Source organism: Megalops cyprinoides, chromosome 12 (genome assembly GCF_013368585.1).
Source record: "Megalops cyprinoides isolate fMegCyp1 chromosome 12, fMegCyp1.pri, whole genome shotgun sequence".
Lineage (NCBI taxonomy): Eukaryota > Metazoa > Chordata > Actinopteri > Elopiformes > Megalopidae > Megalops > Megalops cyprinoides.
In genome coordinates this window covers 29,683,619-29,710,756 of record NC_050594.1, presented here as the reverse complement: position 1 = coordinate 29,710,756, position 27,138 = coordinate 29,683,619, and the positions used below count along the sequence as shown (strand labels likewise).

The 27,138-nt window shown below is 47.0% G+C and overlaps 1 protein-coding gene across 12 annotated transcripts in view; it reads right to left on the bottom strand.

Moving 5' to 3' along the window:
* The window catches only part of LOC118786578 (ryanodine receptor 3-like), a 127,563-nt gene that overhangs the window by 31,809 nt on the left and 68,616 nt on the right, over nt 1-27,138 (bottom strand). For all 12 annotated transcript variants that reach the window (XM_036541717.1, XM_036541722.1, XM_036541718.1 and 9 more), the window contains 29 exons: nt 26,835-27,035; nt 25,467-25,569; nt 23,761-23,895; nt 18,734-19,007; nt 18,193-18,307; nt 16,907-17,039; nt 14,434-14,537; nt 14,179-14,314; nt 13,470-13,656; nt 13,263-13,371; nt 12,803-12,923; nt 11,670-11,839; nt 10,449-10,669; nt 10,052-10,142; nt 8,695-8,835; nt 7,663-7,826; nt 6,441-6,519; nt 6,054-6,143; nt 5,741-5,887; nt 5,480-5,542; nt 5,202-5,277; nt 4,537-4,660; nt 3,620-3,735; nt 3,132-3,199; nt 2,734-2,855; nt 2,449-2,498; nt 2,287-2,347; nt 265-503; nt 83-164 (listed from right to left, as the gene is read on the bottom strand). In XM_036541717.1, coding sequence (XP_036397610.1) covers nt 83-164; nt 265-503; nt 2,287-2,347; nt 2,449-2,498; nt 2,734-2,855; nt 3,132-3,199; nt 3,620-3,735; nt 4,537-4,660; nt 5,202-5,277; nt 5,480-5,542; nt 5,741-5,887; nt 6,054-6,143; nt 6,441-6,519; nt 7,663-7,826; nt 8,695-8,835; nt 10,052-10,142; nt 10,449-10,669; nt 11,670-11,839; nt 12,803-12,923; nt 13,263-13,371; nt 13,470-13,656; nt 14,179-14,314; nt 14,434-14,537; nt 16,907-17,039; nt 18,193-18,307; nt 18,734-19,007; nt 23,761-23,895; nt 25,467-25,569; nt 26,835-27,035 — 3,722 coding nt within the window. The remainder of the gene's footprint in view (nt 1-82; nt 165-264; nt 504-2,286; nt 2,348-2,448; nt 2,499-2,733; nt 2,856-3,131; nt 3,200-3,619; nt 3,736-4,536; nt 4,661-5,201; nt 5,278-5,479; nt 5,543-5,740; nt 5,888-6,053; nt 6,144-6,440; nt 6,520-7,662; nt 7,827-8,694; nt 8,836-10,051; nt 10,143-10,448; nt 10,670-11,669; nt 11,840-12,802; nt 12,924-13,262; nt 13,372-13,469; nt 13,657-14,178; nt 14,315-14,433; nt 14,538-16,906; nt 17,040-18,192; nt 18,308-18,733; nt 19,008-23,760; nt 23,896-25,466; nt 25,570-26,834; nt 27,036-27,138) is intronic.

The window sequence follows — 27,138 nt, the reverse complement described above, 5'->3', positions numbered from 1 at the left end:
TCGGGCAAATTTCTGCAATACATAAAGAAACACTTGGGAACACACTCGTCAGAGCCAATTTTTTCTGTCAAATTCAAAGTACCTCTCCACATAGATGTTCTTCCCAGTTCCCAGTGAGTACAGACTGGTCAAGATGCGATAGCAGGACAGCTGGACATCATCCACTGAAAAACACACAAAACAATTGCATCAGAATCCATTGAAGCCTTCTCATCGGCTGGAGATGGGGGGAACGGTGGGGGTGTGGCGGGGGGGGGCGCTCACGCAGCAGGTCGGCTCCGAAGTGGTGCTGGGTGATGTGCTCGAAGAGGGCGGTGAGGATGGGCAGCAGGGCCACCGTGGTGTAGTTGATGTTCTGCGACACGCCCTTCATCTGGCTGCGCGAGTGCGTGAACTTCCCCAGCTTCAGGTTCTCCAGCGTCTTCTCCAGGTCCTCGGCCGCGTTCTCGAAGAACGTGCGCAGTCCAGCCTTCACCAGCTCCGAGCCCGACTTCATCACTGTCCTGTAAGAGCAGGCGTCGCCACACAGAGACGTCCCCCAGGATGAACACGCGAATGACATGCCCCGGTTTCACGATACCATGCACACTGGAACATTCACTGAGTAATCTAAAGGCACATGAACGGGAGAGCACGCAATGGACTTGGGTGATCGTTTGTGTCTCTTTCGTGGCAAAATGATTATTTGCACCACGACAGTTACTCAAAGACAGATTTCAAAAAATAAAGTCCCCTTGGAAATATCCACAATAAATAAAGCATTTGAGATAATTGTGACATGATCAAACCCCAAACAGCCTTTTAACGGAAACACAGGCATTTCTGAGCAATACTATCAATGTTAGCACATATTAGATTGAAAATTACATACATTAACATATCACACAAACTGTGGGGTAAAAGACAAGACAAAGAGCAAATTACAGCTCCAGTAGATCACAGCACAAGTATGATTTCATAATGTCATGTGACAGCCCATGAAAACTAGACCCATTACAGCTCTTTTAAAGGACAGTACAGGCCTTGAGCTCCATTACTCTGTATGCAGGTTGTTGTTCTTATTAAATGTCAGTGGGCATTTTTATTACAAATCAGAAGGATGTAGAACCACAAAATCCACAGCTAAATGCCCAGTAATGTTATCTGTGCAGCGCCTTGCCAAATTACTCAAAATAACTGGAAGAATTTGCACAGTTTTTACCACAACAGTTCATAATCACAACAGTGAGTGCTCTGGTGCACAGCACAGGAAAGAGAATACAGAAATAATCAGTGAAACTTCAGTGGAAGCAAGTACAAAGTGCTACTCTTATATCAGGTTATGAGAGATATTGCACAAAGCTCAAGCTCCAAAAATAAGATGAAAAAACTGAGAAGAAAAATGTACAGTGCAGCAAGCCTGTCTGCATTTTAGAGGTGGGCTCATTCCATTTAACTGTGGATGTTAGCTCATTATTTAAACCCCACTGCTATCGGATGGCCATGCACACAGATCAGGTGTAGTAACATTTTCTTCAAAAGACTCTGTAGCTTGTAGGTCTTATCACCACAGTAATCGTTTAAGGATTATCCTTTCAAGATTAGGATATCCTGTATGGGAGAGATGAATTAATTCCCTGTAGTTATTTTCAGTATTTTAATAATTGCATTAAATTCCCTTCACCTTGATACAATAACGCATTCAGTTGTGTTTAATTAAATGCATCTGACACACTAGACTGACTGAACAAGAATACAAATGCTATTGAGCTAGTGATCAAATCAGATCAACTGCTCCGCCTGTTCAGAAACTCTGGAGGAAGAGTCACTTTGACTCCTTACCTCCAAAGCTAGTCTATGAAAACTGCTGCTATGTGACATCACATATCCAAAGGCCAGCATGACATCAGCCTGTTTTTAGCTTGCTAGTCTGTAATGTCAGCTACTGATGTGCTATAAGGCCAGTGTTACCGGGCTCAAATGCATTAAGCTGTACTATACTCACTGCAACATGGTCATTGCTGTCCTCTGTCATCAAAGTTTAACTATGTGGCTTAGCTACTTCTTCACCTCACCTGAATTAAGCTGTAATTTTTTCATGTAATGAGTGAAACAGGAGGGTGAGAATTAATCTGTTTATAAAACAGCGTGAAAGAATTACATTCTCCTTCCTTCGACCTCACTGTGCAGTTACTTTTTGCGTTGAGTGAGTGTGCTAACTGATGCTGATAGATGTGGGGATGTTCTAAGCGTCAGATGTATGAAACAGAGGAGGTCTGCTTGGTCTGTGAGCAGCCAGAGACATACCTGGTATCCAGCGTATGGGCCAGGATGTGCAGACAGCTCACCATGGTCGCAGAATCGCTCCCTTAGAGAGAAAACACAGCGTTCATTAGTCTCCTGAAGCGCTCACTAAAAGCCCAGAGTCAGGAGAGCAGAGGAGGCAAAGAGAGGTAATCATCTCCTTACCAAAGAGGGAAATCCTGTGTCTGACAAGAGCTGCCAGTTTACAGAAGAGGCTGGAAGAGAGGGGGAGAGGGCAGGGAGAAAACAGTGAAGAGATACAGCTCAAGACGAGAGTAGAGCAGAGGTGAGGAAGGGACACAGTGAAGGCAGGAGGTCAGACAGCCATTGTCCTACAGCTAAGAATTAGGTAACAGGCTAATATTTAGTGGATACAGGTTTTTTTAGTGCTCAGGTGAGGGAGAACACTCATGGGACATAATTGTGCTTCAGGCTTCACTGTCATGATACCTGGTGACCATCTCCTTCTCCTTGTTGGAGGCGTAGCCACTGCTGCTCAGATTCTTGCTGGGAGAGGACAGGAAGTAGAGGGAGTGGTTCTTGAAGTACTGGTCAATCAGGGGCAGGAGGACCTGGTGAGAAAAGGCAGGCACAGAGTAAGGTGAGGGCACAGAGACACCTGTGAAACACTCCAGCTGAACTATCGGCGGCAGCAATGCTGTCAAACCGTGATGGAATCTGACAGATTATCTGCATCTGAAAACTTTCTTAAACAGCAATAAAATGCTTATGGTTTTTACTATCATTTTAAGTACCACATTGTGTCTTTATTACATATTACATTACGTTGTCATTTAGCAAATGCTCTTATTTAATGTAATGTAAATGGCAATGACATGTATTCCTACCTTTGCAAAGAACTTGATTTCTTGATCATGTGGGGACTTATCAGACTTTCCACTGGTGGCCATGGCCTCTGAAATGACAAGGTCAAAGGTCAGCTGCAGACACGAGACAGGCAACTCCCCCCCCCAACATTCTTCTTCGCAGCACAGAGTCTCTCTGAAGGATGAAGGGAAACTGGTGTGTCTTCTCCACGTGAAGATGTAGCGCTGGCAATGGGGTCTGGGCATTACTCAGCCCCGCGCCATCATCTCTCTCCGCTCCATCACGAGATACGGCTGGTGCAGATAAGGGGGAGAGGCGCTCGACAAGAACAGACGCGCACACACACATGGAAACACACACACGCGCACACACACACACTCACACAGCATGAGTGATTCTACAGAATGTGTGACCCTACTTCCTCCCCGGATGAAAAACGGGCCTTTCCATCGCCCAGGCTCTTGCCGCCCCTGTGTGGAGGTCATAAATCCGAGGCTGCCCTGCTCACCTAGGTGGGCGATAAATTCCTGTGCAGAGTCCACGTATTTCAGCAGCCTCTTCAGGAATTTGTATGCAAACCGCTTCTCCATGGAGGAGGAGTCCTGCTCCATGTCCTTCAGGCCCCTACAGAGAGGTGAAACATGGAAGGAGAAAAATAGTTATAAGCTTTATTTAACGCGCAACACCTACTGCACAACTCCTTTGTTAGAGTGAAAATCTACATTAGGGGCTCTCAAGTGGCTCAGTGAATAAAGCTGATTGTTTCAAGCTCAAGCTGAGCCACACAACTCGGGTTTGATGTCAGTTGTGCCGTTTGCTGACGATGACTGGGAGCCGACATTGGCAGAATAAATTGGTCTCATTTCTCCGGCATAAACGGCTGGATAGGTCAGCCAGGGCCTTGTCTGCTCCATTACTGACCAGCAACTCCCACTGGTGAATCAGGCACTTCCAGTAATGGGCCTGTATAAGGGTGGATACATGAAGCATTTTCCTGTAGCTCGTATCAGAGCACGTTTGGCATGGGGACTGGGGCATGTAAAGAACCAGTGGCATGTCTTGGAGGAGAGAATGTGTTTGTCTCACCCTCCCAGACTGACAGTTGAGGTTGCAGCAGAAAGTGGCATGTCTAGGACACAACATGGCATTCCAAATAGGGAGAATTTTTTTTTAAAAAAAGCATTAAGCATTCCAAATTTTAAAAAATCAGTTTTCCTCAATTTCACTACATTTTATTTGTAAACATGTTGTGTCAACGCACGGGTTGGTAGAAGAGCATGGTTTGAGAAAAAGACACAGAAGCACAGAAGCAGCATGGGTGAAATACTGAAATGTTGAAATGCTTTCTCAGTCTGTAATAAAAATGTTGCATGGGACTGTCAAAGCCTGAATAGCTAAAAGTGACAGAATCAAATCGTTGCTGACCTGGTAATGGCATAGCCATTGATCTGCAGGAAACGAAAGAGCTCCTGGGCCTTCTCTCTGTCCCGGGCCTTCTCCTTGGCGGTTAGGGTGTCGTACGGCACCAGAAGGGGGTGCGTACCGCCACCTAAAAGTAAAAAAACACCACCAAAACATGATGCTGCTGCACCATGAAATATCACTACTAACTTTCTACATTCTGAAAAATCAAAAGGAAAAGGCTGCTGGGTACACATCCTTTTCCACACAGAGCTTTTGTTTGGTCTGCCTCATATTCTCTGGTTCAATTATTCTGATACACATGACTTTCACAGAGTCTAATGCAGGGAATTAAGTAAATGGCACCGGTTCTGTTACTGAAAACAGCTCTCTTTAAGTAGCCATTACTCCCCGCTGGCGTGTGATTTGAGTCAAAAGGCTCAGGACGAAGCTTCGTCAGCCGCAGCAGAGAGCAGATGGCATGATGGAACGGATCCATCGCTCGTGATGAACTCGTTATGTCTGAGGCCTTCCCTTTCCTCACGTCTCAATTCCCAAGTGCGGGAGGCAAGGAGAATGTGAAGGACTAAAACTGGACTTGCGGGACAGTGTTTCCCTCCATGAACGCCAGTGGTGCCCAGATGCGCCTGCTACACTGTAGCTGATTTGTAATGACCCGTTAACCATACCTCTGCTTCCCAGTTCCGTTTTCTTCTTCTTCGCCCAAATGTTATGGTAGTTCTCTGCCACAACCTCCACCATGCCCTGCGTGAGGAAATCATTGCGTCCATGAGGACAATAACACAACACAATCAATTCCGCTTCTTTATCACCACCTCTCCATTCAAACCCACTGTGACTTTATCATCACAAACAGATGAACAGAATAAGCAAGACTAGATGCTGACGAAGGGCCCAGTACAGCTGTTAAATAATTTATGAGGCTGCAAAGGGTTTTTACACTGACCTGTAACTCCCTGGAAAGAAGCACATTGCTCATGTCCAGCGGACATGGGCTGAAGCCGTTCCCCTGCCAAAATTCAACACACAACAAGTTACCAGTGATGAAACTAAAATGGAGCCAAAACAATGTGTTAGCATTTCTTGGCTGTATTTAACAGTGCTGTTACAGCTTGTCAGTAAACAGCTTTATTGCAGCTGTGAGGACAGACAGATCACAAAGACACACACACACACACACACACACACACACACACACAGAGTGTACCTGAGAGGATTGGGAGATCTTGCGCAGTTTCTCGCTCTCCCGTTGCTGGAACATGGCCTCGCCCTCCTTGGTCCTTTCAATGTTCCAGCCCATAGCCAGCATGCTCTTCAGAGACTCCTTCACAGGCCAGCGGTAAACCTCTCTCTCCTGAGGAGACAACCACACACAGACATGCCTCTCACCATGCTGACATCGATGCATAATCGCACGCCACGGGCTAAAATGTATTTAAAACCCACTTAGCCTCCAGGCTTCTCTAAACACATTGTGATTGAGCTATACAACCTGGTTATTAGCAGCTGCGCTACTGTACCTTGTCTGTGAGTGATTTATAAGGTCTCAACAGAGGATGAATCTTGGCTTTCTCATCAATGGTCTCCCCATACTTCCAGCCCAGAGTCACCTAATGGGACAAAGACATTGCGCTCCAGTGAGACTGTCCACATAGCTAAGCGAAAACCACTTTGACGACCAATTCAGTTTGAGGTTTCATTTATCTGCTAACAGTGCAGGACATACTCTTTATTAGTCTCACTCCCAATGAAAAGGGTAGTTCTGCTTGTTTACCAAGTAGGGCAGAACAACAGACCTGGCCTGAGAGTCTCAGCGCTATAAAAGTTTGATTTAAAGATGGCTTAGAGTTGGCCTGGAATGCGCATTGAGTAAACTGCCATGGCAATTAACCTTTGTATTGACCTACCTTGTCCGCACACCACTTGTCATGGGAATGCTCTGCATATTTGTTGGCAATATATTCCAGTTTCTCAGGAAGGGAAATGCTGTAAAAAGGTTTAGAAATAACTTAGTCATGCATAAATCTATGGCATCTAGAACACATGCTGTGTCCCACTGCTGTACTTTAAGCAAAATTTATCATTTGTTTGACTGACGGGCGCATGTTTTCATTGGATATTTCTGTCTGATCTGAATGTGGCTCCTGAGTGTCTCAGTCAGTTCAGGTGTTTGTTGTGAGTGCAACTTCAGTCCTATTCCTCAGATCTGAGCGGAGCCGTGCCCAGCCATGTCAACAGCCAACAATGAGCGGCAGACCAGGCTTCACTCAAATTGGGTAGGGTTTTTCACAGAGTTTGCTTGTCTCACCACTCTAAGGCATCTTGTGCTTGCAGCTTGTCAACTGCCTATGAGCCACTGAGATGAAGTCAGTTACGGACACTCCCATCTTCCAACCGGTGTTTCTGTGAGCATGTGCACGTATATGAGGGTTGCACTCTCTACGCCCAGCATTCCAGAGCAAGTACAGAGGCTGCTGCAGTGAGATGAGGCTAGTGTACAATTGGCAATTTTACAATGACTGCTACTAAAAAGAGTATCTGATGCTATTTTGTTCTCTTGCACACACTTTGAACAAAGTCATGAGAAGGCAGGTATTCAAAACCGCAAAACGTAACTCAGAACAGGACAATACGTTCACTGCAGCGCTTTGTGCTGCGCCACATTCCAGAACACAGGCACATTCACTTGTTCAGCATTAAGGTTTTAAATAAAACATCTCGCCTGACCTAAATTTGTAATGTATTTATGTCGGCGCGCCCTGTTCTAACCCTGAGAGTGGCAGAAAGTACAGCGGGGCCACAGTCTGACTGCAGGCTCCGCCTCTGCTGCAGGCACTGCGGAGGCTGGCTTGCGGACTCACAGGTACATTGCAATCACAGTAACTCTGGCCTTGTCGGAGCGTTCCCCTAAATAATGCAGCAGCCGTTGGGGGCGCTCATGCTCACCTTTTCACCCCTGCTTTCACATGCCTGAGAGCACGGAAGGCGGGGGGACACAGTAATGAGACACTGCTGGGAAAATTATAACTGTATATACGGGGGCTCTGCGGAATAATGGCCTTATGGTGATGCTGCCGTTCACTCGTTAGCTCTCTGCCCTCAGCCTCACTCTCTCTCTAGGGCACTCACTTGGCGGTGCTGATGGGCTTGGGGTCGAAGTTGCCCTGGGCGTCCACGGAGGCCTGCTTCTCCAGGGTGATGGTGATGGAGGAGTCCACGTAGTCAGGCGGCAACGCGCCGGCGATGGCACTCAGACAGGGCATGGCCATTTTGAACAGCTCCGGGTCGTACTTCTGCAGTGGAGACACAGGGCTGTTAGACCGAGGCGTGTGCAGAGCGCAGGGTCACGCACTCTGGCTCTGGGCCAGCAGGGAAGCGGTCACCAGAGGCCACCGTCACTTTACAGTTAAAGGGCTGTCACTCGAGGGGCAAGTGGCACTGATGAAAAACGATGAAAAACGATATCGCCCACGGTAAAATATTCATGTTTCCAGTTTGGCTTCTCAGCACCTTCGCTTTCATGCACATTTTTAATGCTCAGATTTGCTGTGCCAAAGCATTTGATCAAAAACAAAGGAAGCTTATTTCCATTCAAAAGTCTAAGGTATAGCAGTTATGAATCACAAATAGTACCATGAGCGATGAAATTTCTGTTGTGGAAAAAGGAATTTGTTATAAATGCGCATATCAGTGAGGCAAGAGAGTACAATGTCACTCAGAAAAGTCTGGCTGCCTGTGTGTGTGTATTAATGAGACAGAATGCTTTGTGTCTTTCATCAACTGTTTGCGTTATCACTGTCCTTATCCAGCGTGATCTACATGGCTTACATTTTACATTATAACCATTCTGACAAAGTCCTTTGGTGAAGAGTAAACCAACAGTGTCCCACCAGGGATTCCAACCTACAACAACCTGTTCAATCCTCATCTCAAACCACAGTAATATTCCACATACTCAAAACAGAACTCAGTATGCACCTGGACAAAGGGTGAATGATGTTTCTTGTTTGGAATGCATTTGGAACAGAGACAATTTCAATCTCTGCTACTCTCTTTTAGATGACACATTTCCCCGAATCTGCCAGGATTATTTCATGAGAACCTGCACAGGAGTTTATTTAATGCAGCCCTCCAGCAAGGAGAGGTGAGATGATGCTGTACCTTCTGCGAGAGGGAGTCAAAGATACCCCAGAAGAGCTTCTTGGTGAGGAGCAGCTCCTCCTCAGACGCTATGCCGAAGCCGCCACCGCCGGAGGGCAGGCAGTAGTACTTCCAGCTCTGCTCATAGTGATTGGTCAAGAGCTGTGGGGTGCAAAAGCTGAGAGTTAGAATCTAGTCCTGTGGCTTTGCCAGCGGGACACTCAGTGGTTATGACAGTCCTGTCACACGGGAGATCAAAGGATGCAGAGGGCCAGAGTGGAGCAGGTCTACCTTCCCCATTCATGCTTAATTAAGTGTGCTGTTTGGCTAGCTCATTGAGACTGCCCTGCCTGTTAGTGTGCTGAAGGCTCGGAGCTGGGAGCTGGAGTGTGTGCATGTGTCTGTGTATGTGTTTGTGTATGTTTGGGTGTGTGTGTGTGTGCATATATAGGGCTGGATGTGGTACGTTTGACTTGATTAAACCTGACGTCCAAAGGGCAGCGCTACCACATGGCCCGGCTGACACACTGACATTTGGAGTTCTGGTTGTGGGGGGTTGGCTGGGGGTGCTTGGCCCGCTCAGTGTCAGGCATGGGGGGGAATCTGAGATGTGAGGAGCTGTCGTAAACACTTCCAATCACGGCCCACAGCTCGCTGCTGCCCAGAGACACTGGGGGGGAGGGGCTGCCCTCAGAGGGGACAAGCCCCTCAGACATACTTTAGCATCAGACAGAGGAAGAATGCTGGTGGAATGGGACCAGCTGTGCTTTCAGAGCATCGCTTGCTGGGTTCTTTTTCCCCTCGGCGTATCTGCAGCCTTGATTGTCAGCTTCTAATTACAGCTTAGTATATCTGCTTCCCCCTGTCCTTTCCCGCACCTGGTAAACACACACAAGTGGAGCCCGAATGGAGTCAGCACAACCTAAGAGACCTAACACTTAGTCACTGTGCGCCAACCCCCAAGGCGGGCCCGGTGAGGTTTACTGAACGCTGATCAGTGGGGCCAGGGATGGTGCCTCTTCCCTGGCCAGTGGTGCCTGGAGGCGCATCGCTCCACATCCACGCTAATTGCATTCTCATACTCGTCTCCCCCATGGGTGACCTCTTTTAAAAGCGGGCTTGTAGACATCTGGCGAACGTGGAAACAAGCTCTCAGCAGCTCCCCTCGGTTAGCGCCGAGCCGGCAGGGGGAAACAAACCGCCGTCACGTGATAAACAGCACGCGTGTACCTGCGCTAATAACTGCGTGCGCTGGTGCATGCCGAATAAGGGGCCACCCCCCTCCCACTGCCTGCTGCTGAGCTAGGGCCGACGGTGATGGGGGTGGGATTGGAGCGATCTGGTGCGTGGGGAGGGAACGGCAAGCGGGGGAACGTACCCGCAGAGGCATCTTGCAGTACTCCGTCAGCAAGGGCACATCAAAGACGAGGCGGCGCAGGAGCTGTTGCAGCATAGAGGGCCGTAGGTGCCTGCAAAACAGCGGCAGGTGTCAGGCGCAGCACTGCATCAGCCCCGCTTGGTATAATACAATATGCACTGAAACATCTGCACATATTACAGCGCACTCAGCAGGTGGTAGAATGATACAGCATTGACAGGGGTACTCTCTGGAGTACTGAATGGAGATAAGAGCAATATGTGAGGGAAACACATCTGTAATATGTATCACACTCAATCTTCGGGACGGGACCTATGGCACAGCAGGAGAGGCGGTAATGACGTGGAGAGGGATTGTGGGTAGGAGATGTGCCGGGAGCACGCGCTGATCCCCTTACTTGCAGATGGCCAGCAGGCACTCCTCGATGGCGTCGCGCTGGGCCTTGGTGAGCGAGCGGCCCTTGGACAGCCGGTAGATGGTGTGCAGGGTGGAGTCGATGAGCGTGGCGTAGTGCTCAGTGCCGCTGAAGTGCGAGGCGCAGCGGGTCAGCAGCGGCAGCATCGCTGAGCCTATGTACCTGTTCATGGCCAGGGCCGTCTCTGTGGTGCTCAGCGCCTCCTGCAGCGGGGGAGGAAGAAGTACATCCTGTCATGCCACGCAGAAACACTCTCTGTCACATCTAAGGGACTATTTCAGGAGTCCTTCATAATTGCAACGTGTACGGTAAAAAACTCCAATAAACGCTTCTTAGCGATAATGGTGATGATTATGATAATGATGGCTATCCAATTTAATATATGGTTTTCATCATTTTCTGTAGTCTGCTCAGGGCTTTTCAAAGGACAGGTGGCTTATCACCCTGACAACTTGGTGAGTGAGACAAGAGTTCCTCGCAAGGGTTTGTTTTTGTAATATCAATAATCCTATTAGCCTAATGTAAATAGTCTACCATGAGGATGTTTTTCTTTGGGAAACTGCTGATGGAAATGTGAAACTGTCTGCAGGACCTTGGGTACGCAGGCCCACTGCTGACGCAGTCAGCCAGACCGAAGGTGCGTGTCACGGAGCCCTGGCCGGTCTAGACTCCGCGCCTCGCCTGGTGTGTCAATCAGCCAGACTTTCATTTGTTAGCGGCTGGGTCAGGAGCCCCCCCTCTGTGATCCTTAGCGCTTTTCGTCCGGGATCAGAGGGGAGGGCGGTGGGCTGGAGAGGTGGCGGGCGGCGGATTAGGGGCTATTTTTAGCCGGTCGTCGCATTAACGCGGCGGATCGTGTTAGAGGGTTGCCCAAGAGAGGTCCAAAACAAGCAGAGCCGAGGAGATTCCAGGCCTTATCAAGGATACTGCGGCCGAGGGAATCACCAGTGCCTGCCCTCTCCCTTAAATAAGCCAGCTCAGGCGCTAGTCTGACCCATGATGATGATGAGGCACATTCAATGTCCAACTGCAGGTTTTGGCTTAACTTGGCTCAGCACCACCTGAACATGAAACTTCTGCAGACACAACATGTTACGCCAGCAAAACCCCATATAGCAGGAGATTAACACCAAGGCACGAGTCTATCACTTCAAGGGTTTTGCCCTTACCCAGGAGGAGGGCGGCCTGGAACGCACAACTCACCGTGTCCAGGGAAGCGGAGGCCCGCAGGTCAGGCAGGAAGCCCACCTCCAGCAGGTGCAGCAGGAAGCTTTGGTCCTCAATACCATAAACACGGTCCAGGAACAGCACCATTGGCGCCTTGTGGTCCGGACAGAAGCTCGCCGACATGTCAGGCTCCGTCACGGTGCCGTCTGAGAGGTTGCAAAGAGACAGAGGGAGGGATAAAGGGACAGAGTGAGAGGGGTCCAAAGCTGTAAAAGTGGTTAACAAATAAAAGTCGGTCAATGGATTCAGCTGTTCAAGTTTTAAATATTTGAATAATCATTTTGACAGATGTTTTGGTTTATGCCTTCAACAGTGTATATATAGAGGGGAATAGAATTAAGCACATCAAGCAAAATAACAAGATAGATAGAACAGATGAACGATGTAACACTAGAATAGGCAGAGAGATGGATTCATGGCTTCGTCACTGAATACCTCTCACTCAACCATATTTTCCAGAAGGAAGGCTCATGAGGAGTGTTGTCAGGAGCCACATTCATGTATCATGACGAAAACACGATTCGACTGTTAACTCTGACTATTGATCGGGGAGAAATATACTTGAGCGGATTTTTAAGCGAGCAGCTTGATAAATCACAGAGGAATAAATCCAGGCCTGTTTACACGGTAGCGCTGTTCACTCTCACTTCCATTTAAAACAGTAAGGCTGCTGTTTTTCGAAAGTCAACTTTAAAAACAGCAACCGCCTGACTTCATTCTTGGCCAAACACCAGAACGTGGTTGGGGCCAGTGGCCGAGGGAGCGTTTTCAGCTTCAACCTCACAAAGTTCCACTACGCCTGGGAATCGCTAAAAAAAAAAAAAAAACACATCCCTAGAAATCCGACTGCACTGGGGGTGAAGACCTTGCTTAGTCATAGGCGTGGGAGGGAGAAACTAAGCCACATGAGTCTCTTTTTTTCCCTGGTGATTAAAATGAGATGAACAATGAGCTGGAGTTTGCAGTTGTGCCTGAGTGGATGCAATCAGACAACCGAGTCATTAAGATTAGTGTGCGGCAGGGAAATATCATGCAATGGGAGCAGGTTTTTATGTTGGTGATGGGGACCAAGGGCACCTTAAAGGATTCTAATGGGTACTGACTCATACCTTTATTGACTACTGGCATTTTGAGCGGTATGCTAATGATGCCCACCAGGTCCTCTGTGGGCACCAGGGAGCGCAGGATGGCACGGATTCTCAGGGCCTCTCCCTTGCCTTTGTTGATAAGCTGTCAGACAGAAACAACAGTGCAGCTCAGGGTCGCATCAGGTAACATCGGTAATGTTCCAAGCGTAGTACAAACACAGCTGTTATTAGTTATGTGAGAGGGAGGCAAAGAAAAAGCCAGCCTTCATATGTGTTCATCACAGTAGGAAAGAACTCTCTGAGTAAACAAACTGATAACTTGGACAAGAAATGACAGCCATTATCCATGGTAACATGAAGTCACTGTCCATAATGGCTGTTTCATAATAGCTTGGAAGAATCCCACACTTTTGTACATAGCTGGGCATTAAAAACATTCTTGTGGCTGGGCTCCTCGGTGTGTGACATCGATGTGACTCACATGCATCTCGGGAGCACAGCGTCCCAGCAAGTCAATGAGAGCGGAGTAGAAGGACATGATGGCGTTGCCCATGTGCACCACCTCCTCCTCCTCCTCATCCTCAGCAGACCTGGGGGAGAGAGAGAGGGGGCATCTCAGAGGAAGGGCGATGCTGACAGATGTAAGGGTGTGGCTACAGGGAGAGCAGCACTTTATCGGGCAGCTTACCCGACAGAGCTGACCCCATGGGCAGAGCTGGGGAGGTCCAGGTTGGGGGTCTCTGAGATCTTGATGGCCTCCTTCATCGCAGCCAGCAGGCCATTGCCCCCCTCTCCCCGGAGCGCCGGGCCGAAACACTCAGGGCGTCGAATAAGGAGCTTCACCACTACACTGGAGTTCTCCTCAACGCTCTCACCTGCGAGCACACACACCAACGCACGCACATACATATATGTTATTTGAGCTTTTTCTACCATTTTCTTAACCCATGTCTAATCTGACCACACACAACAAGGAAAAACTTGTGAGCAGGTCACCTTCTCCTATGAAAAAATGTATGCTCCTACAGTACTTCTTTAAGCAGACACAGGTTCACTGCTGTCTGTATTGAGTTCAGCACTCTTGGTAGTTCCTCTCCTGGGCACTTGGCCTAGCCTGTAGGTCAAGCACTGACAGTAGATCAGGTAAACTTTTCTTACATTATGGCAGAGTATAAAAATAACACTGGGCGGACTAATGCTGGGTTAGTTATAGGGGGAGAGCCCACAGCAACTCACGTGCTGACAGGCTATTTGTCTTGTGCTACCTGGGAGGCTATCCTATATCCTCTCTGCTCTCACAGAGTCACAGAGTCACTGGTCCCAAAAAACAGCCCAGTGCCTCGATGTACTAAGAAAGGTTAGCACTCTGAATTGTGCCTCTGGCTTGTGAGGCGTACCGTTGACGAAGACAGCAAATCGGAGGAAGGAGAGGTAGCGCTCCCCTTCGATGGGGTTCCAGCCGATGTCGGGGTATCCCTTTGCCAGGAGCATGGGGCAGCTCTGGAGCCCACAGCCTGCCAAGTATGTCACCACCTGTCGCATACAAACACATGGCACTGACGCACTCAAAGCTGTACACCACAATACAACATGACAAAGATATCCTTTGGTAAAGGAAGCCCACACACACACACACACACACACACACACACCTTCTCCAGGTCTGGCTCCTCCAGCTCCAAGGCCAGCCCGTTGTTGTCCATCACTGAGGACGCTGCCACATCCAGGGGGGTGGAGCCCCTCATAGAGGGAGATGCTGTGAAGAGAAGCGCACCGCTATGGCTGTCTGATCACTCTGTCTCATTCAGCCTTGTCTCAACAGCAAGCCTTTATTGTAGGGTTACATATTAACACCCGCCACAGCCCTCTAAGGAATTCTGAGTCAGAGACGTAAATGTAATCCAGGACAGTAAAACACTCTAATGTCACACATGATGTAACATGAGCGTGTGAGGATATGTGCAGTACCTCACATGTACAGCAGGGGGAAGCATTTCCACTCCCATAACCACAGTCAGTTCTATTTTTGTCACTAAACTGTTAATCTGTTAACAGCTGCATACCGCGAATTTAAATGAAACTTTCCAGTGCTTCTTTACAGGGATTACTAAGAGTCTTCCCATGTTTCAGTAAGATGATGTACACTGTCTACATCCAGACAGAGAACCACATAAGAGACCGAATAGCATACAGCCTTGCTCATACATCTCTCCATCATCCATATCAAAATCAATAGGCAGATAATTGTAAATCATGCTCAAATATTCCTGATGCAGATAGAATGTCCATTACAAAGTAACCAAGTGTTCGTAAATGAACATTTGTTTACACGTGTATTGCTAGTATCTTCTGTGCAACACATATTTTCAAGGGTAATTCAAGGAGGAGTGTCAGCCTATATAAAGAAAAGTAGGCACCCCCCGGGTGATTGGTAAGATGCTTCTTGTACTCCATCATGCATCAATGAGAGCCTTCAGCTGCTCCGTTACGGAACGCCATGCTTTCTCACTTTGTCAGGTGTTCCAAGCACAGTCCACGGTGTTAACTTTGTCCCAGCACCTCCTGCCAAAACTCACTGTGAGTCACTACTCCCTCTGCTGCATTCATACACACACACACACACACACACACACACACACACACACACACACACACACAATACACATACACAATACACACACACACTCACACACACATACACACGCAATACACACACATACAACACACACACTCACACACACATACACATGCAATACACACACAATACACATACATAATGCACACACACATACACACACACACGTAATGCACACACACACAATACACACACACACACATACACACGCAATACACACACACACACACACACTCACACACACACACACAACCCCCACTGCTTCTCTGCTCCTGTGAAGAGGTGTTGAGGTGATCTGCAGCCCTACCTGTCCGGCCCCTCTCTAGCACCTTGCTGCTTTATTAGATTACAATCCATTACCAGGAGCCCCTTTCGCTATCACATGCTGTTACAGGCACCATGTCTCCGACATCATCCCCATTCATAAATGAAATGACTGACAGGGCCCCCTCCTACACCGGATGGGGACTCGGGCACTAATATGAGGACTTCCTAATGAAAGGTGAAAGAGGTTCACGGCAGGCACATGCCACCTGGGAGTTTTATGCTAGCAAATGAGATGGAGCTGGAGTTAGTGCAGAGTGACTCAGATCTACTTTTCATTCTCAGACCTACAGCAGTCAATTTTCCTCATCCCTAAGTCTCAGACCCAGGTTTCTCCCAGGTTGCGCCTCCCAGAATTTCCAGTATGTGAAGTTCAGAGATGAAGCTCACAGGGCCAAATCACGTGCTTCATTATTGATGCATGCAGATTGGTATATTAGGGAAAAAATGATATCAATATAACGTAGCAGGAGCTTACCAGCAGGACAGCACAGGATTTGACCCAGGAAATGATTTTTAAGATAATCGTTGTTGATGCATAAAGAACCATTCAGGATTGTGCCACTAGCTACAGACATGAGTGCCTAAGGTTTAAGTGCTGTTTGCTACAGCAGAAGCTCTTAGCTAGCAAGCTGAACTCTAGGTACAGAATTCAAGAGTACTTGTGGATGAATACTGAGAAACAGAAACAGCCATAAACATGTTAGTGTACGGCACTTCTATCTCTTACTTTTAGAAGTGGTGTATCTATCTGTCTCTGCGAATCTAATGATAAGGATGAAGAGGCCGAAACTCATAACGGAATATAGCTATTTTCCTCGCTTCTGCTCAGCGCATTTCTTTTCAGATGCATTAAGTGTTTTTCCCTTGGCAATCACCACAAGGAGGTGTTACCATGGCAATTTACCTCTGCATAAGACCTGCAGAGCCGCAGACAGAAAATGCTTGTTTAGTCTCGGTGTCGTACCAATGACTAGCGGTGAAACCAATAGGTAATGTAGTATATATAAACTTTTCTGAAGGGGTTACATATGACCATGTCAGCTCCAGTGCCACCCCACTTTCAGACACCTACCACCTACAGTATCTTCTTTTTTTAAATGCTGTGTTTCCTTTTTTTGGCAGAGCTGGCCTGGAGAGGGAGGGATCCCAGCACTGTGACTCACCGAGGCCCACGCTGCTGTTTTCCAGCAGGTAACTGAGGTGGTCGAACATGGCCTTCTGGTTCTGACGACTGATGCGGCAGAAATAGCACAAGAAGCGGCAGCAGCTGGCCACCATCTTGGGGAAGGCGATCTCCTGGATGGGGACGAGAGATTCCAAGTCACAGTGCTCTCTTTTTCAAGGCAAGACCATCTGCAGCATTTTCTGAATGATTACCCATTCTATGCTATTTCCCCACAAAGGTCTTCCCACGCTGGAATAATCCCAAAATAAGAGCACTGATTCATTAAAAAGAATCTATACTTTTGGATCTATTTTAATACATAATACATAATCTATTTTAATACTGCATGAAATAATCAGTCGGTCAATTAGAATAAGATATATGCACACATTTAAAGTACGTACTACTAATACATGGACTAACTGGCTTTTCATAATGTTAAGTATGCAAACATTTACACGTAGTTTTACAAGCAACTTAAGGAAGCAGAATTCATATTGACACCATTGGCTTTCCAAATTCCATCAGCAAAGAGAAATAAAAGAAGGTAATGACTTATTCTGGGATATCCCCCTGTGCAACCAATGCTTGACTTCCACAAGGGCACACCCAAATGCCAAATCATACCCAAAAAGGCCTGGCATGAAGGACCTTTCACCCCCCCTAAAACCGTCCTCAAGTATCAGGGTATAAAATGCACTGCCTGGGGAGTATCTCCACCTGCTGAGGCCTGCTTCTTCAGTAAAGATAGTGCTTGCTCCTCCCAGAATTCTGCAGTCAGGTCCACAGGCCCAGCACACAGTGCAGTGAAGCCAGCTCCCAGCAACTTGTGCAAGTCTTATCACTCGTCCTTTATATCATCCTTATAGGTGTGTGGAATTTATTTCATTCCACATACCTGCCACTGCAGCCACAACACCACTTAGAGAGCCGCTGGGGTAATTCACTGCCATCATTTTGGAAAAACAAATACTACTATTAACACTGCTACTATTACTAATATTAGTAATAATAACAATAAGAAGAAGAACAACAATAATAAGTATTTCAAGATTTCATTTTTTATGGAGGTATGCCTTCTTCAAAGACAAAAAAGCCACTTTAATTAATGGTGAGAATCAATACCCTTGAGAAAATGTGTTTTGTACTTTTTTCTTAAAATCAATCTTAAAATCTTAAAACATAAAATGAGAAGCCACTTTTTTCCAGTGCTGTGATCTACAGTAGGCACCAGGGAAATGAAGTCTTTGAGCTGGTGCTGATCAGAAGCCGCAGTAGCAGTACCTGGGACTTGCCTCCACCCAGCACGTTGACCATCACCTCCATCACGGTCTCGTGCATTCCCAGGACCCGCATCAGGTTTGGGTGCTGGTAGAACACTTTGTTGTTCATGATGTCTCTGGAGAGGAGGAAAAGAGGAACCCCTTAAGGATGTTAAGCTTTGCCTTGCTTGCTGTGGAACTACTGACCAGTAAAACCTGAGTAGATCCAAGCATCTCTTTTGAAGTCAGAAATACATATTAGATGAAGTTCTAGCTAATGTTAGCTTTGAGGAAACAGTGATTTAACATTAGAAAGTATAGCAAATATGGCGGTGAAAAGTATGAGAAGCTTAATAACGCTAATGAAAACATAACAAACCATGTAATGTAACACGCGCGCTACATAGCATAAAATAAGTCACGCCAAAGGGTTAAATACACTTTGAAAGTATTGTTCATCACAACTACAGCCTTCGTTCCTCTAACAGATCCCTAACCGAAGCGAACCCTGCGGCCACGCTCGACTGAACCTCCTCGGAGCTAAGCCGCCGCGCGGCTCGTACCCGAGGCCGTCGATCATGAGCTTCTCCTCCTCCTTGCCCATGCGCACGCTGAGCAGGGAGCGGATCTGGCCGAGGGAGGCCAGCAGGTTGATGGTGTCCTGCACGGAGGCGGCGCTGATGGTGTAGCTCTTCCTCATGGCGCGCAGCAGCTCGCCGATGCTGTCATACTGCCGGCGCAGCAGGCTGAACATCACCCGCACCAGCTCCGGGTCCTGGATGTGGCACTCCTGCGCCCAGCTCACCATCGTCTGCGAGATCAGCTCCTTCAGGTTCGCTGGGGACAGGCAGGGGAACGGCACGCGCTTTACACTAAATCACAACGGAGCCAACAATCACGACTGTACTGGACGTACCTGCAAGGACACACACAGTGCGGTATACTCCAATTGCGTGCAGACCATTACGCAATCTGTAGTAAACGTTCTGATTAGCCCGAGCTTCAGTGGAGACAGGTGGGGGAGCAGTGCGCATTTTACACTAAAACATGACGGGCTGAATAATTGCAGCTATATTGGACTCATTTGCAAGAACATACACAATGCAATATACTCCCATTACACGCAGATCATTACATGATCTGCAGTAAAATTTCTGATGAACTGAGAGTGAAATTATGCTTATACACATGCTACACTTCTGTGGGTATTCATTAAAACATTTGCACGGCAGCACTATACATAGCGGCATATATCATACACATCAATGGGAAACGCTTAAGTGTTTCTAGCATGCTTTATTCATCTCCCTTGTATCTCCCTTTTGTCTGTTCTTGTAACGCAAAGCTGCTTTCAGAAGATGTAGACTCATATCCACAACTGAGTAACACACGGGCGAAAGGTTTAGTAGTTTTTTAAGCACAGGGGTGATATACTGCTCGAGGGGATTGCATCTCCATTTGCTAATGAAGAGCCCTTATTGCTGTGCACTGCTACCCACAAAGGCAACAGGAGGGATTCAGATCCAGCTAATAGAGGAGAAACATTATATAGTTTTGTGCTGTGCTGTAGAGCTGCTCATGCCCTTGTGTATACAGTGAAAGAAATACCCCCCCCCCAGGCTCTGAGGTCTGGCTCAGAGCTCGAGCGGGCCTCTTCAGACACTTCAGCAGGGGGCTACAGCAAAAAGAGCTCCGTCAGGCCCCTGCTAAAAGCCTGTGCCTGCATTGTTGATCCCACTTGTAACCGCTGTGACGAGTGCCGGCCATAAAAAGGGAAGGACTCAATGAAGCAATTCAGGGCTTGTCTCAACGATGCAAATCAACCCGCGACTGAAATCCTTTTCATACTGCCGCTTTGTAGAAGCTTTCCAGCATTTTTTGGCCAAGCAAATGATGGGCAAACGTACTCTGTGTACCCCAGAGCAGAGTCTTTATTTCCACAGGCAATTTAATAAATCATATCAATGAAGCCAAAAGATAACAATTTTATTCACTGGTCATCTACCAAAACTTCAAAAGCCCATTTGCGTGATGACAGTTCAGTGATGTCTGTAGGGCAGAACTGAAAAGATGTGTGTAATAATGTGAACATGCAATCGTGCGACTGCAAGTATTAATAGCACAGATCATGTTCCTCGTGGTCAAATGACTCATTTATTAGGACAGCCATTATGAGTGGTAAACCTTATGGCTTCATTAAATCCAAATGAATGCACCAGCGACCCTGTATGTGAGGACTTCGTAGGTGCACATGATTCACTTTAGAGCACAGAACATAGAATTAATTAAGGGCAGCTCTTGCATGTCCATTGTATGTTTGGTACATTTAAAAAGTCAGCCTCGTTCATTGGCTGCAGCAGGCAGGGACCAAGGCACGCTCTGGTCAATGATAACAAACACGACCCCTGAGACGCCGAGGCTACATGAGAGACCGGCTGCCCACAACGCTTGCAACACTCTGGGAACGCAGTGGACTTTTGTCTCGTCTCAACAGAGCTAGAGCGAGCACTACCAGGAACCAGAAAAAGTTACCCTAATGAATGTGCAGACGCCACTAGTACATCACCCACTCTGAAATACACCATGGTCAAAGGGAAAAATTGCTGGAAACGCGTAAATTAGAAGGGCAGACCGGTGGCGGTGCCGTCTGACACACGTGTAATATATCAGGGAATTTGGCGGGCGTTTTTATCTGATTATTCCCCACAGAGGGACAGGGCTCCCTGAGTTCCCATTGTATTCCTGCTGGGAGATTATCTACACGAGAATTTACGGCACCGTCCATCATGAGCGTCCTGTTCATTCTGCCTGCCCCCCCTCAATAGCAGTAAATAATGTCTTTATGGGCCCCACCCATCATCCAACCCCTACCAATTAGAAGGGCCTGCATTCCTGCAATCTGTGAATACTCTGAGGAGATTAACAGGTGCCGACCAAGGGCTAGGCAAAAGGAATATCAAACTGATAAAATGGCTGGCTGATTGTAATTGGAGCCCCTCTTGGTCACTGTAGAGCAAGGAAGGGAGGGGGCAGCTGAGTCAGGGGACTCCATGGTGGTGGAAAGAGCAGGCACACCACCCCCCCAGCTCGCACCACAGGGGGGCCGGGTCCTGCAGCAGCGTGACAGGCCCACCATTCCAAAACAGGGAGTGTTGAGTGTAAAGCACCGCTCAGTCAATATCACTCACCATTCCAAACAGGGAGCGCCAAATGTAACTCACTGCTCAGCCTCTCATACCAACCATTCCAAGCAAGGAGGTGCTGGGTATAGCGCACCGCTCTAGCAACATTACCCAAAATTCCAAACCACGGAGCTCTGGGTGTAACGCACTGCTCATTTATATTACCCTCAGTTCCAAACAATGAAGCACTGGAACTCTGGGAACATTCTGTTCCAATGGCCACTGCTGGGTGAGTCCATCGTGCTGCCATCTGCCCACCAGTGCTACTCTCTCCTCTGCTCATCCTCCCTGATGTGTCATTATTAATTCATGAGCCGTACACACTTCCCCTGCAACCCAGAGGCTAAAGCACAATCCTATGGGCAGTGACACACCTTTTCTTCTGGGTTTCAACTAAAAACGTCCATGTATGCAGTCATTCAGCACCACGTTAGATTATACTGCAAGGTCAAAAAAATCAAACATGATAAACACTTTTTCTGAGGTCTCATCTCAAATGGCTCAGCATATGCAGACATGCAGCATATGCATGTTCTGTGAGACTGCTGAAACATACACACTAATAAGCCAGGCATCAAACTGAAAAACCTTGCTAGGAGCCTACCCCCTGGCTACTGATTATCTTTGGGGCAATCAATGCACTTCCAAAAATCTCTCTGCCAGTGCTGAAAATTAGAAGTGGTTATATTTGCAATGAAGTGAGTGTTTGTTAGACATGTAGATCAGATCAGAGTCCTGCACTAAGGCCGAAACCAGACACTCAATGAGTGTCCTGACTAACAAGTGCGTGGGCCTGTCAATCCTTTAGGCTTGCTTATGTCTGTAATAGGTGTTATTTAATTGTGCAACAAATGAATGCAATGTCATGGGAAATACAACTGGGGAGCAAGTAAGCAATTAAGTTATGCTGCTGGCATTTACTGATGTTGTACAAACATGTCTTTGTCATGGCTTTTTGAGTCCTGACTATTGCTTGCCTTGGCAAAAAATCCCAACTGAAACGCTCTATTTCTTTGCATTTTATTATTGCAATTTATCATCATTCTGTTGAAACTGCTGATCTGGAAAGTGTCAATGCTTACGCTACAATGGATTTGTATGCATTTGGAAAGCTCAGCTCACTCCTAAATGCAGGCTTAAGTGAGCCGTGTCCACTTTGTGAGACCGAGAGAGTAATTAAATGCTATGATGAATTAGTGGTGAGTTCATCATCACTTCATTCGTTGAATCAATGTTTTAATTTTCCCCTACATATTGTAAAGCCCAGTCTGAGATAAGATGAACATTTTCTAAAGTATGTCTTATACGAAATGGAGCCTTAGATTGGTAACATTCTCTGTATCTGACCAATAAAAATGTTTTCTCAGTTTCTGTACAGAGACTACACAGCCAGGGGGCCCCTGAGTGGCTCGGTGGTTAAGGTGCAGGCTTAGCACTACAGTCCAGGTTTGAAGCCAGTCTTGTCATCAGCTGAGACAGCAGTGGCGCAAATTGGCCTTGTTCTGCCACAGATGGGGGTTAGTAGAACAGTCAGGGGTTCCTCGTCTCACCGTACTCAGCACCTATCCTCCAACGAGCGCCTGCTCTGCTGTAATAGGCTCGGTGACTTGCGGTGTGAAAAACAGCTGCTGGCTACATTTGCGTACATGCGACGATTGCATTCATCTCACTTCAGCACCCCTGTCATGTGTGCAGCGGTTGTCACGGTGAGACGAGCCAAGTGTACAAGTGCCAGGAAACACGGGGTTTCACAAAAGACAAAAATGCATAGAAAAGAATTAATAATGAAACTACAGAGCAGTAGGGAGATCTGGAATCCAGCATCTCAACAGCAGCATGGACCTTCCTGTGTATGTTCTACAGGCTGATGCTGGCTAAAGAAGCAGAGATGCACTGTAGTTTTACAGGTTTCTCCAGTGGAAAGCAGATAGGAGAGAGCAAAAGCCTCAGCATACAGCACACATGACTGCTCCCCATCACACTGAACCAAGGCCAGGCATGCTGTGCATTACCATAATAAAATTGAAAAAGAAATTGAAACAGAATTGACTGATCTGGGGATGGAATATTACTGCTGTTCCACTGCTCCTGTGCCCTGCACCCTCTCGTTTTCGTTTTGCTATCCGCGTTAGCTTCAACGTAACAGTATGTCTTTCAGCAAAGCTGGTTATCATATACAGAGGGAGTATGCCATGCACACCAGGAAAGATGCTAAATGCAGGAGCACAGCTCTCAGCTAACCTATGTAAGTTATGTATTTCCAAGCAGCTGAACTGAAATCTTCTCTTCCTGATAAACTCTATCCATCAAACAGCTAACTGTAATGACAGAGTAATATTATAGGACCTGAGAAGCGATCTTGCTCATATTGGGTTTCTGTGCTGCATAGATTTTCATTCTGTTCTTACTGGGAGCTGCCTGTTCTTCTTCAGTAGGACTCTCCTCAGTTTTCTGTGGGTGACCTTTGATCTTGTACACAAGGGCAAGTAGGCGGCCTTTGATGGAGGTGTCTTGCTCCTCTTCCTCCTCTTCCATTGGGATTCCTGAACAGACAGGCAGACACATAATTACGAGAGAGGCTATATCCGCTGCAGTCCCAAAAGTTTTTTGGTGTGTATTTTGACTCCTTTGCCAGTTTTGTGGTCTGGTAGATAAATGGCATTACATCTATGAGTAACCACAGACATGGAAAGGTTAGGTGTGGAGGGAGCTGCTGCTTCAAAACTGGCACATTTGCTTAGATCTTCTTATGGTTTGACTTCTTGAAAAACTCGGGGGTTAAAGAAAAAAAAAGTCCAGAACAGTCATGCTCAAGGAAAGGAGGAGGACAAATTACTACGGATGGCTAGCTGAGCCAAATGAAGGGCTGGAACTGAATACCGAGGCTAATGCATATCAGGAGGTAGTACTCACATTCCTTTAGAGCAAAGGGGGGACTTGACCTGTGTATTATAACGGATGTTCCAAAGGAAGATTCAGGAGGAGAATTTAAAGACAATTCCTATGAAATTAACCAAACCTAGACCAAACGGTCCCATCCACAACTGTCAAACTGCACTTCTATTCTATTTTAGCTGTTCACTGCATCCCTCCTCCAAACCATCATCTCCTCCTTTCTTTTCCCTGTTTATAATGTCCACGGGGGTCAGCAACCTCAGCCCACGGTCAGGTGCAATCCCTTGATAGGCTAAAGCTAAATGCTAAATGAAGCTAAATGAAGTACCGCTACAACCACTTCAAATGCAATCTTCATGCTTCATATCTACTGAAATCACAGTAGTGAAAATTACAGGAGCGACGATTCAAGATTGGGTGTGAATTATGTTTTCTGTTAAAATATTTGTCCATTTGTTTCTTTCCCTTTCTCATTTTTTTTAAATTTGGTATCTAAAGGTGACCACTGCAGCCTTTGTATTTGTAGTTCCCCCATGGCCAGAGACCTCTCAATTATTTAACGGTATGTCACTGAAGTCAGTGCAGCAGCGAGGAGGACATTGACCCTTCAGATTCACTGCAGAGCACTGAGACTTGCCATTTCTGGTGAGACAGACTCCCACAGTTTTCTTCCAGATTCAAACGGCATGATATATATATATAATGTGCCATTGCCGAGGGAAAAGAGGCCTTTGAATGAAGGTATCCTGTAGGTTTTAGAGTTCTTCTACATTTTGCAGCTGATTTCCACCAGGTAGAAAGATGCCTATTCAAACAATGACTTAAAAAAAAATTGAATGCTGAGCTAGAAGGGGATAGACCTCAATGACAGGAGCTGCCCATGCCATAAACAATTGGTCTCTGAGGTCAGGATAAAACAGACTGAGGGACAGAGGGATTTCCAAATTCATTAAACTGAGTACCATATGCAGCGACATCATTCATGATTTGAAAATAAATGGTCAGAGAAAGTAGCTGAGCTATAGCATAATGATGTCACAGGGAGAAAATAAAATACCTTCTGTAATGGAACTGGCCTATACATCTGACTCTCGACCTCCATATAGATATGGACTAGATTGCAAGAGCAAGGACCAAATGTTCACTGAGCATATGAGAGCTGAAAGGCAGCCAGATGTGCCCGGGGAGGTTTGTCTGATAGTGTGGCGAGGGCTTGTACCGCAGTGCAGCCGCAGTTCATTGTGGAATTCGTACAGCTCCTCCTGGATTTCCTCTGGGCAGGGGCAGTCCTCTCCCGTGCTGAAGTTCAGCAGCATGTTGATCTGCAGGAGGGAGACAGACGGTCTGGCTGTGACAAGGCTGAACAGTGCTCTCAGTACAGTGGCTGGGGACCTCATCGTCATCGAGGAAAAACTTCACGCAACCTCTATTTGCGCTCAAACCAACAAAATCCTTTTACGGCATGCATTTTACAACACAGATAATGTTTCACTCTGATACATGACATCTAGTTCAAGAAGTCCAAGTCTTGGGAGGACCTCATTGATTATACTTGAGCTCTGATAATGAGCTCTAAAAAGTGCTTTGAGAATATGAGAAACTGCTCTGAGCTGTGGCCAACCAGGAATAGAAAAATATACCTCTACTCTACAGTGCAAGTACAATTCTGAGTGCTTCATCTTTAGAAAAGACAGGAAAAGGAGATACAGTCCTTGAAACACTTGAGCTGAATATACGGCATCAACCATAAAAGGGACTTGAGGGATGAGGGAATTTCTTTCTTGGCAATGTGAGCCGTAAAACATTCTGGAGAAACTCAGTGTCAAGGCATCAAATGACACAGCAGAAAAGGATGGATTCTCATAGCCTTGTAGCACTGACACAGGAGGGGCAGAGTGAAATTAAAGCCAGAATGTGAGGGCTTCAGGGTACCATAAAAGACACCCCGAATGTGATCCATTCCCACGCACTCCTGGGTGCCAGAGCTGTGCTCCATACAAACGGCCAAGTCCTGTGGAAGTTAATGATACAAAACCAACGGGGTGAGCTGCAGGAAATCAGTTACCCCCGACTGCGTGAGAATAATGTTCCCCCCCTCAGCTCTCCATCCACATTTCAATGCAGAGCCGATCTGTGTGAGAACCACCGCTGCTGGTGCAGGAACACCAAGCAGTGAGGTGAGCTGTGCCTCGGAGCACACCCCAGAGAGAACGAGAAGCACTCGCTCGACTCACACAACGCTTCTCCGCAGCCCGTCTTTAGTGTTAATGTGCAAACTCCTGAGATCTAATATCCGCGTAACAAGGTTAGTGGGCACAAACCCCTGTGGTGGTCCCGGGTCACCGGGAAGTGGGCAGCTTTTCAAATGCAAATAACAGGCAAACTGAATTAAGGTATCAGGCAGCCAGCAGACTGGGGATGAAGCCGCCATGCTGTGGCAGTTTCTCATGATATAATTGCACAGGGAGATTGTATTAAAACCACCAAAAATAGCCTATGGCTCAAACAGCCTCTCACAGTCTCAGTCGGGTTAGATGTAGGCGCAGGCCCTGAGTTACTGGAAGTGTGACGCGCTATGGGCGTGTACCTGTTCTTGGGGCGGGGAGCGGAACTCCTTCGTCTTCTTAGCCGTGACAGCAGCGGACATGTTGAGCGCCTGCATTAGCTCGTTGTAGCGGAACTTCTGGTTGTACTGCAGCTTGGACACAAAGCTGTCCGAGAAGGACACGATAGCCTCGATGCGGTGCTTCAGCTCGCAGTCACAGAAGTAATGAAGGAGCTCACACATCTGAGAGAGGGAGACAGGGGTCAGTGAGGGTTTACACAATCTGAAACTGCCATATTCATCGTTTTAAAAAGAACATAATTTTGATAAAATTTGTTCAATGAAA